Source organism: Gobius niger (assembly GCF_951799975.1).
Source record: "Gobius niger genome assembly, chromosome: 7".
Taxonomy (NCBI): Eukaryota; Metazoa; Chordata; class Actinopteri; order Gobiiformes; family Gobiidae; genus Gobius; species Gobius niger.
In genome coordinates, this window is record NC_136858.1 from 39,166,557 (window position 1) to 39,187,440 (window position 20,884).

At 41.8% G+C, this 20,884-nt stretch overlaps 2 protein-coding genes across 2 annotated transcripts; both read right to left on the minus strand.

Moving 5' to 3' along the window:
- Positions 1-3,736: 3,736 nt before the first annotated feature.
- Positions 3,737-16,660, minus strand: LOC306965996 (small ribosomal subunit protein eS17). The gene is made up of 5 exons (XM_079560623.1): positions 16,580-16,660; positions 14,798-14,949; positions 13,795-13,900; positions 7,255-7,320; positions 3,737-3,848 (listed from the first exon to the last, which is right to left on the minus strand). Exons 1-5 carry the CDS (start codon positions 16,580-16,582, stop codon positions 3,771-3,773), a joined length of 405 nt encoding a protein of 134 aa, XP_079416749.1. The 5' UTR covers positions 16,583-16,660; the 3' UTR covers positions 3,737-3,770.
- A 2,968-nt stretch (positions 16,661-19,628) lies between these two features.
- LOC306965100 (chemerin-like receptor 1) lies at positions 19,629-20,660 on the minus strand (the record flags this gene model as incomplete). The annotated part of the gene is made up of 1 exon (XM_079559344.1): positions 19,629-20,660. One exon carries the CDS (start codon positions 20,658-20,660, stop codon positions 19,629-19,631), a length of 1,032 nt encoding a protein of 343 aa, XP_079415470.1.
- Positions 20,661-20,884: the final 224 nt, after the last annotated feature.

Sequence of the window (20,884 nt, forward strand, 5' to 3'; positions counted from 1 at the left end):
TCCAGAGACACCGGGGTCCAGGATCATCCAGAGACACCGGGGTCCAGGATCACCCAGAGACACCGGGGTCCAGGATCGTCCAGAGACCCCGGGGTCCAGGATCGTCCAGAGACCCCGGGGTCCAGGATCATCCAGAGACCCCGGGGTCCAGGATCATCCAGAGACACCGGGGTCCAGGATCGTCCAGAGACCCCGGGGTCCAGGATCATCCAGAGACCCCGGGGTCCAGGATCGTCCAGAGACACCGGGGTCCAGGATCATCCAGAGACACCGGGGTCCAGGATCACCCAGAGACACCGGGGTCCAGGATCATCCAGAGACCCCGGGGTCCAGGATCGTCCAGAGACACCGGGGTCCAGGATCGTCCAGAGACCCCGGGGTCCAGGATCATCCAGAGACACCGGGGTCCAGGATCGTCCAGAGACACCGGGGTCCAGGATCACCCAGAGACACCGGGGTCCAGGATCATCCAGAGACCCCGGGGTCCAGGATCGTCCAGAGACACCGGGGTCCAGGATCGTCCAGAGACCCCGGGGTCCAGGATCACCCAGAGACACCGGGGTCCAGGATCATCCAGAGACCCCGGGGTCCAGGATCGTCCAGAGACACCGGGGTCCAGGATCGTCCAGAGACCCCGGGGTCCAGGATCATCCAGAGACACCGGGGTCCAGGATCGTCCAGAGACACCGGGGTCCAGGATCGTCCAGAGACCCCGGGGTCCAGGATCGTCCAGAGACCCCGGGGTCCAGGATCGTCCAGAGACCCCGGGGTCCAGGATCATCCAGAGACACCGGGGTCCAGGATCGTCCAGAGACCCCGGGGTCCAGGATCGTCCAGAGACCCCGGGGTCCAGGATCACCCAGAGACCCCGGGGTCCAGGATCGTCCAGAGACACCGGGGTCCAGGATCGTCCAGAGACCGGGGTCCAGGATCGTCCAGAGACCCCGGGGTCCAGTATCATCCAGAAACCCCGGGGTCCAGGATCGTCCAGAGACCCCGGGGTCCAGGATCATCCAGACACCGGGGTCCAGGATCGTCCAGAGACCCCGGGGTCCAGGATCGTCCAGAGACCCCGGGGTCCAGGATCGTCCAGAGACACCGGGGTCCAGGATCATCCAGAGACCCCGGGGTCCAGGATCATCCAGACACCGGGGTCCAGGATCGTCCAGAGACCCCGGGGTCCAGGATCATCCAGACACCGGGGTCCAGGATCGTCCAGAGACCCCGGGGTCCAGGATCGTCCAGAGACCCCGGGGTCCAGGATCGTCCAGAGACACCGGGGTCCAGGATCATCCAGAGACCCCGGGGTCCAGGATCGTCCAGAGACACCGGGGTCCAGGATCGTCCAGAGACACCGGGGTCCAGGATCACCCAGAGACACCGGGGTCCAGGATCACCCAGAGACACCGGGGTCCAGGATCGTCCAGAGACACCGGGGTCCAGGATCGTCCAGAGACCCCGGGGTCCAGGATCGTCCAGAGACCCCGGGGTCCAGGATCGTCCAGAGACACCGGGGTCCAGGATCACCCAGAGACCCCGGGGTCCAGGATCGTCCAGAGACACCGGGGTCCAGGATCATCCAGAGACACCGGGGTCCAGGATCGTCCAGAGACCCCGGGGTCCAGGATCATCCAGAGACACCGGGGTCCAGGATCATCCAGAGACACCGGGGTCCAGGATCATCCAGAGACACCGGGGTCCAGGATCATCCAGAGACACCGGGGTCCAGGATCGTCCAGAGACACCGGGGTCCAGGATCGTCCAGAGACACCGGGGTCCAGGATCGTCCAGAGACACCGGGGTCCAGGATCGTCCAGAGACACCGGGGTCCAGGATCGTCCAGAGACACCGGGGTCCAGGATCATCCAGAGACACCGGGGTCCAGGATCGTCCAGAGACACCGGGGTCCAGGATCGTCCAGAGACACCGGGGTCCAGGATCATCCAGAGACACCGGGGTCCAGGATCGTCCAGAGACACCGGGGTCCAGGATCATCCAGAGACACAGGGGTCCAGGATCGTCCAGAGACCCCGGGGTCCAGGATCATCCAGAGACACAGGGGTCCAGGATCGTCCAGAGACCCCGGGGTCCAGGATCATCCAGAGACACCGGGGTCCAGGATCATCCAGAGACACCGGGGTCCAGGATCATCCAGAGACACCGGGGTCCAGGATCGTCCAGAGACACCGGGGTCCAGGATCATCCAGAGACACCGGGGTCCAGGATCATCCAGAGACACCGGGGTCCAGGATCATCCAGAGACACCGGGGTCCAGGACCGTCCAGAGACACCGGGGTCCAGGATCACCCAGAGACCCCGGGGTCCAGGATCATCCAGAGACACCGGGGTCCAGGATCGTCCAGAGACCCCGGGGTCCAGGATCGTCCAGAGACCCCGGGGTCCAGGATCGTCCAGAGACCCCGGGGTCCAGGATCGTCCAGAGACACCGGGGTCCAGGATCGTCCAGAGACCCCGGGGTCCAGGACCGTCCAGAGACACCGGGGTCCAGGATCGTCCAGAGACCCCGGGGTCCAGGATCGTCCAGAGACACCGGGGTCCAGGATCGTCCAGAGACCCCGGGGTCCAGGACCGTCCAGAGACACCGGGGTCCAGGATCGTCCAGAGACCCCGGGGTCCAGGACCGTCCAGAGACACCGGGGTCCAGGATCGTCCAGAGACCCCGGGGTCCAGGACCGTCCAGAGACACCGGGGTCCAGGATCATCCAGAGTGAGTTTATACTAAAGGTTAACATGTGACGGGTCAGAGAGACATTGTTCTGTTATTTAAGTAAAAGAACCCCCCCCTGACCTGCCCCGGTCGTGGGTCGGTCGTAACAAAGGACCACCTTGTATTTGACGTCCTCGTGAGTCTCTGATTTTCTCACAGGTTTGAATCGACATCGTAATGAACAGATGTGGGAACTTTGTATGAAAGTTTCTCTCGCTCAGAAAGTCAGAGTTACAGGAGCTGAAGCAAAGTGTTATAACCATCTCCTATTTACAAATACATTTCATGCTTTAGTTTTAGGTTCTCTCATAATTTATGTTCCTAAAACACAGACTTTTCTCATTACTCGTGTTGAATTTACTCCAAGCACTTGTTTTACTTTACCACCATTTGAGACAAAATGTATCATTACTTCTGAGTAGTTTGGTTTCTCAGTCCACACCAGGTCAAAGTGAATGTCATTTGTCTCAAAAATGCATCATTTGTATTTTTTGGGGGGAAAAGACTGGACACTACAAACATTCAGTAAAACCTGCAGTTCAACGTCTCACATCCATGAATGTATTTTCACTGGACCAGGAAGTCGATAAATATCAGACATTTTGATTTAATTTCTGCTTGAACCAAATTCAACGCCTTTTAATCACATAAGGCTTTCCTTTTGGCACAATTTATTTGACTAAATGCTTTAATGAGAACTTTAATGTTGGAGTTTATAACCTAATTCTGAAACATGAGCACTGTCCACTCTAAAACTGAAGCTCATTTTACACTTTATCCATTACCAATATAAGGTTTGGAAACTGACTCTGCTCAGGAGCGCCCTCTGATGGACAAACATGGAAACATCATCTTAAACTTGATGCTTTTTCTGTGGCAGCAAAAACATAAAACTCGACATGATTCACTTTGTCCCACTTTATTTGGAAACGGGCCAGACTCGTCGTCCGGGGCGACGGAAACAAATAGATAAAATTAAAAAACAGGGAGAGAGAAGAGCAGCAGTCGTTTTGTAGCATTTTATTAAGAACAAAGATGGCGTCTAGACTCCTCGCGGCTGCTTGAAGTTCATCCCGACCGTCGGCTGCGTGACCTGCAGGTTCGACAGGCTGCCGAAGTCCTGCAACACAAGGGAAGGTTTTCAGCGCCGTCGTCTGTACCGAGTCGTTCAGGACAAAGACTAACGTGTGAGGAGAGTGTGTTTTCATTAATCTGAGGGAGGAGGAGGTTTTGGAACAAGGAAGCTGCTCATGAGTCACAAGAATTACCTCCAGACACGAGGTTTCTCTTTGAAGTGAGAGCAAGAAAAGTGACGAGGAGCCGGGAACGACAGGAGGAGGAAATCACACAGGTTTAGACGTTTTCTGGAAACTTTGGCTCGGGAATTTTAAGTTTCAGCGGCTTCAACTGGTCCAAAATAACATCGTTTTTATCAATGTTTTTCTGCCTCAATAAATCAAACGTCCTTAATCCTAAATAAAAAGGTCAGGTTTTACTTCATTGATCCAAGGTCGGCTTCATTCTCCGATCCCAGTTCATTCAGCGTTTGTTAAACCTCTTAACCCGAGTGCATTTTCTTGTTCAGCTTTACCTAAATCTAAAAGCGCTTAGAGCCGATACGTTTGTAAAGGGGAGACACTACAGGCAAAACTCAATCTTTTCAGGTTTTGGGCCAAATCTGTCTCTGAACATACAAACTTTCACCCGGAAACAGAAAACGTGCCTAATCTTCACAATAACATGTTTAAATATTGCTCTGATTCAATGTTCCCCCATAGACTTATATGGGAGAACACAATTTCAAGGGTCTTTTTCTCCAAACACATGTTTCTGTCATTGTGGCGACACTATGTCCACGTCAGTCGGACCTAAAGACTTCACATTTTCCAGCCTCGGACTGAACAAGATTTGGAAGATTTTTTCAGAGGGATTTTTTATTATTTAATCCCTTAAGCTCCATTTATTGAGTTTTGAATGTCAAAAAATGAGGCGAAAATTATTTTTTTACAACATTTCCCACTAAAAAACAGCTTATTTTAAAACTAAACAAGAAATCCAAAATCCGCTCTGAGAAAGTCTTGGCAACTCATTCATCAATAAAATGAAAACATAAGTTTAAATGTAGCTCTGTCCATTATTCAGATTTCGTCGCCGAAAAGATGGGAAATTTGGGGCATTTTTAGGCATAAAACACCTTGTTCTTATGAAAAGATAAAATAACAGAAAACTTGCCATGTATTTTTTCTCACATTTATACCAGTGATCAACAGTTTCAAATTGATATCTGTAAATATACATTTTTTCCCCGTTCACCTGCAGTGTCTCGCTTTAAGTGTGACGTCACGACTTCCGCTTCCGGGCACGAGCAGCTCGGCAACAAAACATAAGAAAACTCTTAAATCAATATTTCTGCAACTCAGAGTTACTGATCAGACTCATTTCTCACTCTTTATCCCAAACCTGCTGCTGAAAAAGCATTAAATAAAGTCACTACTTCCAGGTTTAGCGTTTTTCTCCGCTAACCCGGAAGCAGTGTTCATTTTGACAACGTATTGTAATTTAGTTTTAGTCTTTTGACAAAAATGTAATTCGATTTTAGTCTAGTTTTAGTCGACATGTGCATTGATAATATTGATTCTAATCGTGTTTAATGTTGTTCCTCTGCTTCATGTTTCTGCTCCACATGAACAAAGCTCAGAGCTGATCCTTTAAACATGATCTGAGGCTCTTTCAGACGCTCAATACAAGTTTGGATGATTTTAGTCTCTCCTTTTCATTTTTATTTAGTCTGATTTTAGTCGACTCAAATATCTGGACATTTTAGTCACAGTTTTAGTCTCATGAGAAACTTTTCATTTAGTTTTAGTCCAATTTTAGTCACAGAAATATCACTTTGACTAAAATTAAGACTGAATATTTTAGTCGACGACATTAACCCTGTCCTGAAGCACAGATTTTGGTAAATCTGACTTTTACAGCAGTGGGTTCAGCACGTTTGGCTCATGGGCCTGATAAGTCTGTTCAGTGTCTGTAGAGTTTCACAAATATTGATTGTTATAGAGTTTTTTGTAGCTGTGACGTCACCACTTAAACGTACAGGCCTGAGAAACGCCTCATTTGAAAGCTAAGACCTACAAAACGTATCACATTTTTCGCTCTTTTATGGCTTTGTTAATTTTGTTTTTCTTTCGCAGAGTTTGTGTCACATTCTGGAAGAGTTTTCGTGCTGTTCCCGTCTTTTAATCCCTCCTTTTGTTGTGTTTTTGTTGCATTTGTCCCTCATTTTTGTGACTTTATGTCTTGTCACGTTTCAGTTGCTTTTTCATCTCTTCAGTCGTGTGTTTATTGCGATATTTAGATTTAGGTAAAGCCAAACTGGAGAAATCGTGCTTTGTTCAGGTTAAGTTAACTGGTTAACCTCTTAACTCCCACCTGAACCGAGAGGATCTTTTTCCTCACGGCATCACATTGTTTCCCCATCATTTTTTTGTTGGGGATTCAACTCATTTTAGGAACTTTGTCATTTTTTTTTTGGTCACATTTAATTTGTCACATTTGTCATTTTTTCCTCAAATTTTTGTAAATTTGTTTGTAATTTTTTTTGTCCATTTTATCAAGTTTTTGTCATTTGTTACATTTTTGTCTTTTTTTGGTCGTTTTTTCATCACATTTTTTGATCAAATTGTCATTTTTTTTGTCAATTTTTTTTTGGGGGCAATTTTCATCCATTTTTTTTTATCACATTTGTCATTTTTTTTGGGTCACATTTAATTTTTTATCACATTTGTCATTTTTTCGTCATTTTTTCATCACTTTTTTGTCAAATGTTTGTAATTTTTTTGTTAATTTTTTTTTGTCACATTTGTTATTATTTCCTACATTTTTTCGATCAAATTTTTGTCATTTTTTTGTCAATTGTTTTTTTTTTTTAAATCACATTTGTCTTTTTTTTGGGTCATTTTGTCACATTTTTGTAATTTTTTCATCACATTTTTTGTCAATTTTTTTCCATCACATTTTTGTCATTTGTTCGTCCGTTTTTTGGATTGGGGTAAAGCCAAACTGGAGAAAATGTGCTCGGTTCAGGTGGGGGTAACTGGTTAAAGAGTCTAGATGCAAGTTTGCCATTTTATCCTCACTACTGCCACCTCAGGTCATGCGTGTAACTGCAGCTTCTGTATTAAACTCGTGCATGACGGCACTTCAGACCCGGATTAACACCTTTCTGAGCGACAGCAGGACTTTAAGGCAGTCGCTTCTAACCTCACCCCCACAGAGGAGAGGAGGAGAGGCTGAACGCGAACAACATCTTTGCTCAGGTAAGAACATGTCTCGGTGTAAATGTTTGAGAGCACCAGGGTGAGAAGGCACAGATCCCTCACACACAGGGAAAGGCTCTCAGGCTCATGTTCCTGCATTATCAATGACCTGGAGACACGAGACCCCACAGTCACTTTCGATACAGGGTCCGGAGCGGCGACACGACCGTTATGAGCAGAAAACATCTGGTTTAGTGTCGGACTCACCAGCAGCTTGAGCATCTCTTTAGTGTCGGGGTCAACCTCAATCAGCTCCTGGTCCAGAGCGGAAACCTGGGGGAAGAGAAACACTTTTTAATGAAGCAAACGTGGGGGAAATGACCACATGTCGACCAACACCTAACTTCAGCTCAGCATAAACCAGGGATCAACTCATCAAAGTGTGATTTTTTCCCACATGAAAACGGGAAATGACAGACTTTAGCTACATAATCGCAGTTGTTCAATAGGGCTGAGAGATAACGATCACTGTCAGTGCTCAGATCACAGGAGTCGCCCTCACATTTCTTCAGTCAAGTCAAAAACACCGTCACGGCTTCAATGAGCAGCTAGTTCTAGTGTCACGAAACTAAAATTTCAAAATTGATTTTGATACAGGAAATAAAACTCGATTCTTGATACTGACTTTGACACCACGGCACCAAAAGAATATATCAGGGCTGCAGCCAACGATTATTTTGATAATCGATTTATCGACCGATTATTTTCACGATTAATCGCTTGGCTGTGAAATGGAAATTGTATTTTTTATCACATAAGCTAAAGTGGCGCCGCTTGAGGACGTGTTGATGGAGTAAACTTAAAGTAAACATTTGTTGGAGGCTCTTTGTGCTGATTCTGCTTCTGATTGGACGAGTCAAAGACAGATATTTATGAAATTTACGATGTACAAAACACTACAGACCCAAACTTTAAAAAACAAAGTAGGTTTTCATCCAAAATGCATAATTGTCATGTCATTTTTGCTCTATTTTAGTCTGTGTTTACTAGAAAACGATTAATCGATTACTGAAATAGTTGACAACTATTTTAGTAATCGATTGTCAATTAATCGATTAGTTGTTTCAGCCCTAGAAAATTATATATATATATATCATTTGAGTTTTGAGTTGTTTTTTTTATATATATATATATATAGTACTTGATGATTTCACCTACAGTATCAAACACTTAGACTGGATTTGACCCGTGACCATCATGTTAAACACCGCCCGTTTCTGCCTGAATCAACAGTTAGGGATGTACCGATCCGATATTCGGTATCGGGAGCCGATGCGGAGGATTTGAGGGTATCGGATTGGATCACATTTGATGACTGGACCGATACAAGACGGCCCTGGATCTGCAGCGGCTCCAGCCTGCACTGCAGCGCTTTTAGAGTCACATCGGCAAACCTGCAGACTGGAGCCGCTGCAGATCCAGGACCACAGATTCACGGCCTTCATGTCACCGCTAAGTTAGGACACTGATTTGATTTATTTGATTTTATCTTAGTTATTCTTATTATGTCTTGCCCTCATGGGATTACAAGACACATTTAAAACCAGAATTCAGAGGCTGCCAAAAGAAAACCACAGTATTACAATCAGAACATCCACATCACACAGGAGATGAATGTGTCTATCGTTAACCTGTCGCCAACACCTGCTTCTGAAAAACTTTCTAATTTAAAATTCAAAGTTAAAGCCAAAACCTCTTACATGTCTATTAAAAAAGTAAAACTACTGTAATATATAATGATATTATATAAAAATACCCAAAGTATCGGATCGGAAGCTCTTGCACCCACATGTGACCGGATGTGCGTTTTATCTGATTGTTGTGTATGTGAAGATTTGCTTTTGCTATTATATCAATGTAAATGCCATTATCCTCGTCTGCATGATGTTTTTAAGTCAGTATTTAACCATAACATCAGCCCAGGGACCACAGGTGGAAACTAGCACACGAGCTGTAACCTGGTACAGCATCTCTCCCCTTGAGGTTAATGTTTATTTTACACTGTCCCCGTTTTTCTAAATAAATAAACTAAACTTAGAAATGTGGATCGGTGCATCCCTAGAAACCGTTGCTGCTGCCACATGTCGGAGCAGAACGCTGCATTTATCCAACCACACCAATATACCCATGAGTCATGTACAGGTGGGAAACATGAACGTGAACATGAACAGTTGATATTTCATATTTTGAGTAGAAGTAGAGTCTATCCAAGTCTAACTGATACATGTGCTGAGCTAACGTTAGCCACACTCACTCATTGTCCAGCTTCTACAGAAACACCTAGGGCTGTGCAATTAATCGAATTTCGATTACGATTTCGATTACAACAGTAAACGATTACAAAATTAGCATAATCGCAAAAAAACGATTATAATTTTTATTTAGTTTTTTTCAATTTTTTTCTTTTTTTTTTTCTTCCAATTTTTAATTTTGGGATTTTTGTCATTTTTTTGCTGGATTTTTGTCACTTTTTTGCTGGATTTTTGTCACTTTTTTGCTGGATTTTTGTCACTTTTTTGCTGGATTTTTGTCACTTTTTTGCTGGATTTTTGTCACTTTTTGCTGGATTTTTGTCACTTTTTTGCTGGATTTTTGTCACTTTTTGCTGGATTTTTGTCACTTTTTTGCTGGATTTTTGTCACTTTTTTTTGCTGGATTTTTGTCACTTTTTGCTGGATTTTTGTCACTTTTTTGCTGGATTTTTGTCACTTTTTTGCTGGATTTTTGTCATTTTTCTGCTGGATTTTTTTCACTTTTGCTGGATTTTTGTCATTTTTTTTGCTGGATTTTTGTCATTTTTTTTGCTGGATTTTTGTCTTTTTTTATGGATTTGTCACTTTTTTGCTGGATTTTTGTCACTTTTTGCTGGATTTTTGTCACTTTTTTGCTGGATTTTTGTCCCTTTTTTTTGCTGGATTTTTGTCACTTTTTGCTGGATTTTTGTCACTTTTTTGCTGGATTTTTGTCACTTTTTTGCTGGATTTTTGTCATTTTTCTGCTGGATTTTTTTCACTTTTGCTGGATTTTTGTCATTTTTTTTGCTGGATTTTTGTCATTTTTTTTGCTGGATTTTTGTCTTTTTTTTGATGGATTTTTGTCATTTTTTTGATGGATTTTTTTTAAAGGCAACAAATAATCGTTTGAATAATCGTGATTACAATTATGACAAAAATAATCGTGATTATTATTTTTTCAATAATCGAGCAGCCCTAGAAACACCTGCTCTTTTCCACCTGGTGCAGCTCCAGATCAGATCCTACACTTAGACAATGGACACATGTTTCAGGGTTTAATTGAGCACCTTTTAGCTGTAGTTTAAAATTTGTTTTTGTGACTTTATGTCTTGTCACGTTTCAGTTGCTTTTTCATCTCTTCAGTCGTGTGTTTATTGTGCCTTTATTGCTTTTCCGGCACGTCTTTAGATTTAGGTAAAGCCAAACTGGAGAAATCGTGCTTTGTTCAGGTTCAGTTAAATGGTTAAGCTCTTAACGCCTGAACCGAGAGGATCTTTTTCCTCACGGCATCATTTTTTTGTTGTTGGGATTTTCAACTCATTTTTGGAACTTTGTCATTTTTTTTGGTCACATTTAATTTTTTGTCACATTTGTCATTTTTTCGTCAATTTTTTTTATCACATTTTTGTCAAATGTTTGTAATTTTTTTTTGTCTTTTTTTTAAAATCACATTAGTCATTTTTTTCAAATTTTTCTAAATTTTTTGGTCAAATTTTTGTGATTTTTTGTTGTAATTTTTTTTTGTGTCACTTTTTTATTATCACATTTGTCTTTTTTTTTTGGTCATTTTTCGTCACATTTTTGTAATTTTTTCACCACATTTTTTGATCAAATTGTCATTGTTTTGTCTTTTTTTTTATCACATTTTTGTAATTTTTTGTCACATTTGTCATTTGTTGGTCAATTTTTTTATCACATTTTTGTCAAATGTTTGTAATTTTTTTGTCTTTTTTTTTTAAAATCACATTGTCATTTTTTCCCTCCATTTTTTGATAATTTTTTTGTCATTTGTTAATTTTTTTAAATTTTTTGGTCAATTTTTTATTATTATTATCAGATTGTCTTTTTTTTGGTCATTTTTTGTCACATTTTTGTCATTTGTTTGTCAGTTTTTTGGACTGGGGTGAAGCCAAACTGGAGAAAATGTGCCCGGTTCAGGTGGGGGTTAACTGGTTAAAGAGTCTAGATGCAAGTTTGCCATTTTATTCTCACTACTGCCCCCTCAGGTCTTACGTGTAACTTCTAGTATCGAATAGATTTGACGACCCCAGTCCTGTTTCTGCATAAAACCAGGCACGTTTGTTTATCGAGCACATTCGTACACAAGGAAACTCAACGCACCGGCAGGAAGGTTTGTTTCCATGTGTTTAATGAGTAAATGTTTGAGAGCACCAGGGTGAGAAGGCACAGATCCCTCACACACAGGGAAAGGCTCTCAGTTTTCATGTTCCTGCATTATCAATGACCTGGAGACACGAGACCCCACAGTCACTTTCGATACAGGGTCACAAAAACATGAAGGAAGACGCTTTAACTCCCGGTGTAAAGTCTCCCGCTGAGTCCAAACACCGTCCTGAAAGACTGCCATCAGAAACGGCATCAGCATCTGCAGTAATTATCGCTACGGGAGTCGGATTCGGGAGACTCGGCTCTGACGTCGCCGGAGGGAATCGAAAGCAAACGTCACGCGCTTCAGAAACATCCAGGCTTCTGTGCATCCAAACAACTTCACCCAAAGTTTTTTTGTTCGACGCCGTGAGTCACAATCTGCGCCGCGTCCGACCGAAAGTAAACGAGCGCACACAAAGCCACGAAAACGAGCTTCGATCTTCAGAAAACACTGAACAGCAGCCGCTCGATCAAACCTCTGCCAGTTTCTCAGCCGAGGACAAAGAACGAGTAAAAACCAAAACGTCTCCCGGCCTGGTTTTCATTTGGTGACAGTTTTAGGAGCACGGCTCGGTCTCGACACAGGTTTAACAACTACAAATGCTGTAAAACATGTAGGACGACACACTAAAGGTGAATACGGGACAAAATAATCAAGTGGAAGCTCTTGCTGTAAGTTACCGATACATGAGCTTTCATATACATACAGTTTAACACTTAAGAGGAATTTTGGACCCGGTTTAGTTTTTGAATAAGGCATTTGTGTGTAAAAATGTAAATCCTGACATGTTTTTTTAAGGCTCAATAAATCAGGCAGGAATAAGATATTAAAGAAAACCTCTGGGGGGAAAAAGCTACATTCCAGAAAGTGTAAAGAGAATCTCATTTGGAAAAACGAGCGTAAAGTTTTCACCTGCATCTGTCTCGCTCTAACTGCAGTTATGGCTAGGGCTGCTCGATTATAGAAAAAATAATAATCACGATTATTCAAACGATTATTTGTTTGTTCCTTTGTTTTATTTATTCATTTTTACTACTTAAAAAAACAACTATTGACTACATTTTTGTTGGACAATAAAAACCTTTTTTTTTTTTTTTTACTTTTTAATATGTTCAGTTTCTAAACCAGTGTTTTTCAACCACTGTGCCGTGGCACACTAGTGCGCCGTGAGATATTGTCTGGTGTGCCTACCTAGTTTTTTTTTTCTAATAAACTCATTATTATCCACAAATATTGTACCGTTTTCGAGTGCTGTCTAGAGTAGAGTAACCATGTAATAAATACTCCATATTAGGTCGCTAAGAGAATTAGTGATGCATGGATGCGGCAGGTGGCGGTGACTGTGGCATTGTGGGTAGTAGGACTATACGGTGTTCCTATTCAACGACTGAATATAGGCTACAGGGTTAAAAAAAATTATATTTTCTGCTGGTGGTGTGCCTCGTGATTTATTCAATGAAAAAAATGTGCCTTGGCTCAAAAAAGGTTGAAAAACACTGTTCTAAACTAATTATATAGGGACACCTGCCCCCTGCTGGCCAGCCCTCACACCTGTCCAACAGAGCGGCGCGGCCTGATGACATCATCACACAGCGCTGATGTTTTTATGTCAGACCGAAGCCTGAGCCTTTAGTGAAATGCGAAGGGAACAGAAACATCTCAGCTGCTGAAGTAATAAGAGTTTGTTTGAGCTCCGTTGATCTGATCCTGAAGAAGAGTTTTAGACTTTTCTACTAAACAAAACCAGTGTCTGAGTAAAGGATGTGGAGGCTTCTGAACAGCTGTTCTCCTTCAGCACAAGGGTCTGAACAGTGGTGTTATCTAAGAGTTAGGTATAAGAAATATTAGTACGATATTATTAACAGTTCTGTCACGCTGGTGTTTCAGCTGATCAGACGCGTCACACAAACCACACAGGACGAGCGGGAGGGCATCCTTACTAATCGTTTGTTCTCGATTATGCTATTTTTGTGATCGTCTAGTGTAATAATCGAAATCGTAATCGAATTTCGATTATTGCATAGCCCTAGTTATAGCCACAGTTTTCTCCCAGAAAATGACTGCACATGGAGACCACACAGTATTTGGCTCCGCGTGTGAAAGACAAAGCCTGCGCTGTTGTAGTTATTTCATGGAACTCTCTGGCGCTAAAAGCTTTGTATAAAAGGCAAGTCTACTTTTTTTTTACCCTGACATCAAGAAAACTAGGAAAAAATCTTTACTTTCCACCTGCAGCGTCGAACCCTAAACACTGAAACCCTAGTGGAAGACGCTCAGATTCCACTTAAAGAGTAAATCCATCCAAACGTGCACTCGGTCCACCCCACACCGTCCCGCACTGACCTCTGGGACGTAGTTGTCCCTCCTCTCGCGCTCCTCCTCCTGCAGTTTGATGGAGATGCCTCTGACCGGACCCCTCTGGATCCTCTTCATCAGGTGCGTCACATACCTGAGAGAAAAGACTCCAGATTTACCAAGTTCAAACACAAATCAGAAGGTTTCATCACTAAAAATCTACAAATAAACGCTGGAGATCACAGATGTGTATTGACTTTGACATCGCTCTTACAATTAGCAAATACAGCTTTCCTTTTTCCAGCTACGCATTGTTTTGGTCACAATTTAGTGAAAACAAACAAATCAAGTTGTGAATAGCTTAGACCTAATGTGTAATATCTCTGCCCCTTAATCACACGTCTGTTTACGACCAAAAGTAGGGCTGCTCAATTGAAAAAATAATAATCACGATTATTTTTGTCATAATTGAAATCACGATTATTCAAACGATTATTTGTTGCCTTTAAAAAATCCATCAAAAAAAATGACCATAATCCATTTTTTTTTAAAAAGACAAAAATCCAGCAAAAAAAAAGAGACAAAAATCCATCAAAAAAATTAGAAAAATCAAAAAATTAATAATCAGAAAAAAAAAAAAATAAAAAAAAAAAAAAAAAAAAAAAAAAAAAAAAATTGGAAAAAAAAATATAATCTATTTTTTGCGATTACGCTAATTTTGTCATCGTTTACTGTTGTAATCGAAATCGTAATCGAATTTCGATTAATTGCACAGCCCTAACCAAAAGGGCATTGATTGTTGCCACAGACACTGGAGGAAAAGTGTCTTGCATAATGACGAGGACAGAGCTCACATTCAGCTTCAGTATTACAGTATTAGGAGTGTATGAGAGCGCCAGGGTTTGATGGGAACTGCACCTCCCTCAAACACAGGGAAAGGCTCTCCGTTTGCTGTGCCTGCATTATCAATGACCTGGCCACAAAGATCCACAGCCACTTTCGATACAGGCCCCCCGTCCCGTCCCGTCCCGGACCCCGTCCCGACTCTCACCCAGCGATCTTGTTGCGGAGCTTCTTGCTGGGGATGATGGCGATCTCCTCGCACACGCGCTTGTTGGTGTGGAAGTCATTCCCCAGCCGCGTGTAGTACTTCTCGATGATGACCCGCGCGGCCTTCTTCACCGTCTTGGTCCGGACTCGCCCCTGGGATCAAAACCAAACCAGTTATCGTCACCTCACTGCACCAGCTAATCATCAATACATGAGACTGAGACCTCCATCTGATTGAGAAACACTGAAAACCTGAAACTTAATATCTTAAAGGGACACTGCGTAACATTTTAGACTGTATTGTTACCATTAGTACCAACTCGACACAGAAAAACACTGTTACTGCGGTGTGGCTTTAACATAAAAACCTGTGTGCAGGATTTGAGGAGATTTGAGGACTGAAACAAGGATGAGCCACATGTGTAATCTCATTTCTTGCACCACAAAGGTCAAGTTTCCAGCAGTGTTAATTTTGACAACATATTTTTATTTAGTTTTAGTCTTTTGACTAAAATGTAATTTAATTTTAGTCGAGATTTAGTCAAAAAAATATCTTCAATTTTAGTCTAGTTTTACTCAACTGCAAGTCAATTTAGTCGACTAAATTTAAGACTAATTGAGTGGACTTTGCATTGATAATATTGATTCTAATCATGTTTAATGTTGTTCCTCTGCTTCATGTTTCTGCTCCACATGAACAAAGCTCAGAGCTGATCCTTTAAACATGATCTGAGGCTCTTTCAGAGGCTCAATACAAGTTTGGATGATTTTAGTCTCTCCTTTTCATTTTTATTTAGTCTGATTTTAGTCGACTCAAATATCTGGACATTTTAGTCACAGTTTTAGTCTCATGAAAAACTTTTAATTCAGTTTAGTCCAATTTTAGTCACAAAAATATCACTTTGACTAAAATTAAGACTAAATAAAAAGTAGTCGACGAAATTAACACTGGTTTCCGGTGCTTGGGAGCTCGTGCAGTGTAAAACATTCACTTAGAGTCATTGTTTGCCTATTTTAGTTCTATTTCAGACTTGTTTGTCCCCCAACTAAACATGTGGCTTACACGTTATTATATTACACATTCACATTTCATGCTCATTGCTAAGGCACAACCCTAATTACACTGATACGAACATACTACCACGTTTGTCCATGTCTAGGTTGACCCTGGTAGCTCTAAGCTTTAGTAGAAGATACAATTCGCATCAGAAGAACAAAATATCCCACTAAATAAAATGCTAATCTGATGCAACCGTGGACCATGATTGCAAATAATCGCAAAAACAGCACGTGCAGCTGCCCATTGTACATTGAGAAGAGATAATGTAGGCGATCATGCAATACTTTGAGACAATGGTCCATCGGTACAGTTTACATGGCTGATCTTTGGCACTTAAGGTAACTAGCATTAGCATGCATTAGCCACATATGCTATCTAACGGTACAGAAAACTCTCAAGACAAATCTCCTTCATATTGTTCTGTTTTAACCAAACATACTCTCGAAGTCAAGTCACATGTTGTCTTTTGATAATTGAGTTAGACGTACAAACAAATAGTAGCTAATTCTATTACCGGTGCATCGCTTAGCTTCCACGGTTAGCCGCAACCTTGGGCTAAAAAACACGAATAAAACACTTCATCTGGCAAATCTACCGTAGATATAGGGACGTACGGGAGGTTTACGTTATCCGGTTGTGATATTAGTGCCAAAAAGGAGTAATACAGGCGCTAAATCGGAGGATTAAGGCAGATTGCTGAGTTTGATAGAAATGAATACCCACCATGTTGGATCGGCCTGGTAGAAGAGGACGTGGAGACTTCCGGTACGGCCTTAAGCGCAGAAAGACGTGCGGACAAAAAGCACAGCGCCGCCTTTTGACCAGAACATGGTGATTTATACCCTTTTTTTAAATCTTTTTCTCTCGCGCTCACTCTTCAGTCACAAATAACTTTCCTAGATTTATTCCAAAAATATATATCGAGTAGGAAGAAGAAGGACATTTATCACACAGTATGAAAAAATACCCTATCTATAATTCTTCTTTAAATATATATATTTTTAATAGGTCCTTATGAAAAACGCAACTCTTCCCACAGTGAGTCAATATATAAATGACAATAGCCGTGTTTGTTTGTTTGTTTGTTTGTTTATAATCACCTAGTATAAGACAGTGTTAATTTCGTCGACTAAAATATTTAGTCTTAATTTTAGTCAAAGTGATATTTTTGTGACTAAAATTGGACTAAAACTAAATGAAAAGTTTCTCATGAGACTAAAACTGTGACTAAAATTGCTTTTTTTGCATCAATGTGTGTTCTGTCTATCAAAATACATTGAGACTAATTCATAAACAGACTTTGTTTTTTGCTCCTATTGTGTCTCCTATAGCAGTGGTTCTCAACTGGTTGTTCGGGGCCCAAAATTGAATCATGGAACCGTTTTCAGTGGGTCGCAAGCTTCTTTTTTTGTGTGTGTGTGGCTTATTTAAGATAAGAGTTGTGCAAAAACAGACAGGAAAATGTGCAACCAGTTAAATAGAATAAAAACGAGGTATCCCATGTACAACAAGCAGCAGAAATACAACAATAGGTGAACAACAACAATAAAAATAGGATAAAAACTAGAACAGGTCACATAAGTAAAATATCGGGGTGTAAAGTTACAGTCCTAGTGCAGGATGCCAATAAGTGCACTACAAAAAGTTAATATCAAGCATTGTCTTAAATGACTTGAGTTGAGGAAATGTTTCTTGTTTTGAGCGGTTTTCTCTCATTTAGACACTTTTCCTGATCGGACCGAGTTTCCTTTGCTTGTTTGAGGACATTTCACACCAGTTCTAGGGTAAATCTCGCTTGAAATAAGTATTGCCAATGAGATAAGACCAATTTTCTTTCCCCATTGGCAAAGAAAATGACCTGAAATAAGAACGAAATGTATCGAAACGAGTCAGAAACATCTCAGAACAAGTGAAATAATCCAGGACAAATGCCCAACAACTTCTTAACCAGTCAAAACAACTAACATGTGGATTATTGTGCTCAAACTGAGATGTTTATACTGATCTAGTTAAATACTTTTTGCAGTGTGATGCTGAATTAAAGCTAATTCAACAATATTTTTTGGAGGAAAAGACAATATTTTGCTTTAAGTCATATTCTGCCATCCCGGTGTGATTGTGGGTCCCAACACCAGCTGAGAACCGTGTCTGTCTGTTTGTGTATGGAATCATTTTCAGGCTGCCTCCTCTTCATGTTTCAATCTCCTTCTGATCGATCCACTGAAATCTGTCCGTCTTGTTTGTTTGTTTAGTCTATTTACGCTCGACTTCAGTTTGACCTCATCAGAAAGTGGTCACATTAGTTTCTTTTTAAATGAAACTGACACAATAATGCAAACATAGATTTATTTATAGGCAAGCAAAAGTTCACACACATACTTCACACATTTTACCTTCCAAGTAGCATCAGACCTTGATCAAAACTAATAAAAACTATGTACAATACGATTCAAAGTCAATAAAGCCTAAAACAACCACCTATAGAACCCAAAGTAAAACCAGCGGCGCTTAAAGGGAGCATTTCACTGATCCCTGTGAAGAATCTGGATGCTGCAATTATATTAGGAAAGTGAGGAATAAGTTTGGAGCACAAGTAACGTTTTAAAGTGGCTTCTATTGTTTGTCAATCAGGTAAAGGGGTTTTAAGTGCATGCTGTACAAAATAAACTTGACCTAGTATTCCCTGGTTTGACCTTTTCTGTGAGGTCTACATGTTTACTTCCTCTTTTTACATCATATTCTATATTCTACCAATGAGAAAAGAGTGAGTCTATAGAACTTTCTCCAGAGCCGTGGGAGGATGTTTTAGTTAGGGGGCGCTGAGGGACAAAGTTTACCCCCAAAATACTTTTCCTGTGCATAAATCCTATTTATTAACCTCTTAACTCCCGCCTGAACCGAGATTCTCCAGTTCAGCTTTACCCAAATCCTGTAGGCCAGTGTAACGCCTCATTTGAAAGACCTACAAAACTAAATGGATCTTTTTCCTCACGTCAGGTTTTTTTTCATCACTTTTTTTGTCGGGCAGTCGACTCATTTTTGTCACATTTTCGCGACTTTTTTGTCACTTTTTCGTCAAATTATTCGCATTTATTTGTCAAATTCTTGTCACTTTTTTGTCCATTTTTTTGTGCAAATTTTCGTCAATTTTTTCTACATTTTCTGTCAAATTTTTGTCCATTTTTGTAATTTTTTTGTATTTTTTTTGTATTTTATTTTTTTTTTTTTGTAATTTTTTTGTAATTTTTTTGTAATTTTTTTGTAATTTTTTTGTAATTTTTTTGTAATTTTTTCACATTTTTTTTTTCAAATTCTAATCACTTTTTCGTCCATTTTTTCCTCCATTTTTCGTCAAATTTTTCTCACTTTTTTGTAATTTTTTTGTCACTTTTTCGTCATTTTTTTTGCAATTTTTTGTTAATTTTTTCTCATTTTTTTGTCAAATTTTTGTCCATTTTTGTCATTTTTAGTAATTTTTTTTTCATTTTTTTCACATTTTCATCCTTGTTTTCGTCTCAGTTTTGTTGCTATTTTCACACCTTTTTTCCCAGAAGCTTTTGGATTGGGGTAAAGCTGGAGAAAATGTGCTGGGTTCAGGTGGGAGTTAAGGGGTTAGTATTGCCGGCAGCGCCCTCAGCACCCTGGGTTCCCACGGCCTTGACCTTCTCCCTAAATAAGAACAAACTTCCCCCAAACTCACTGAAGTGGAGCCATGTCATCAAACCAGGAGACTCCATTGCAAAGGGACTGATACATTAACACGCACTTGTTTTTACAAATTTTCTGTGGATTTTGTCCTCGGTAAATCGGCCGGTGCTGCTTCTGTTCTTGAAGCCAGTGACTGCTTTAACATGGCCTTAAACTCGTTCCCGACAAAGATGTAAAGCACTGCGGAGATGAAGCTGTTTGCCGCCGCCAGGGTCAGCCCCACTTCTATTCCAGTCCTGATGACGTCGGGGTTTTGCTCCATGAAGTCCACCTCCAAAAGAAGGAAGGTGTGGAACGGGACCCAGCACACGAAAAACGAACCCACCAGAGCTGACATGATTTTGTACGGCTTTGCAGATTTGAGCGTCTTGTTTTTGAGCTTCACGACGAGGCCGACGCCGCAAGCAGCGATGATGAGGAAGGGGAAAACGAAGCCACAAAGGAATCTGGTCAACGCGATGGCTCTGTGCTGGTCGTTGATGTAATGTGGGTGACACTGGGTGTTGGAGTCGTGATTTATTGTGCTCCAGTAAATAACGACAGGGAAACTCAACAGGGCAGAAAGCGCCCACATCGCAGCCACCATCACAGACGCCTTCCAGGGAGAGCGGTGATTATGAGCCCAAACGGGGAACAAAACCAAGACGAATCTGTCGACGCTGATGAGGACCAGGAGGAACACGCTGCTGTACGTGTTCAGGATCACCATGAAGGAGGTCAGCTTGCAGAGGAGTGACCCGAAAGGCCGGTGCTTCGTCAGAGAGTAGTAGACAATAACGGGCAGGAAGGCGCAGAAGAGCAGGTTGGAGACGGCCAGGCTGATGTTCCAGATCGTGATCACCTTCTTACTCGTCTTCGTCTTCTTCATTTTCCACCCGCAGATCCAGATGACCAAAGAGTTTCCTGCCAGGCCGAGCACGCAAGTCATGATGTTGACCACAGCCAAGACCACGGTCAGAGGGGACAGCGTGACGGACTCGAGGTCAGGGAACACACGCTCTCCAACACCGGTCAGGTTATAGTTGGTGAAGTTGTAGTCATCAAAGTAGTCATCATAGTAGTCATAGAAATACTCCTCATACTCCTCATAGTCCATTATGTTTGATTTTCCTAAAAAGTCACAAAAGACGTGAATAGTTCCATCAGCAAAACATAAAAGCACAGAAACAGACTTCACATTATAATGATATAATAATACAATCATTCATTTATAATTATATTCTGTGGTACGTCTATCACTCCGATTACAATAAATGATCATCCGAAAAGTTATTGTTCATTAATGTAGTGTCTGAAACGCTAATGTGCTTCATAATAAAA

Excerpts from the sequence above, each read along its gene's own strand:
- LOC306965996 (XM_079560623.1), bottom strand. Across the intron at positions 13,901-14,797 it reads CTCCGCAACAAGATCGCTGG|GTATGTGACGCACCTGATGA; the intron begins GTGAGAGTCGGG and ends CTTTTCTCTCAG. Across the intron at positions 7,321-13,794 it reads GGGACAACTACGTCCCAGAG|GTTTCCGCTCTGGACCAGGA; the intron begins GTCAGTGCGGGA and ends CTCTTCCCCCAG.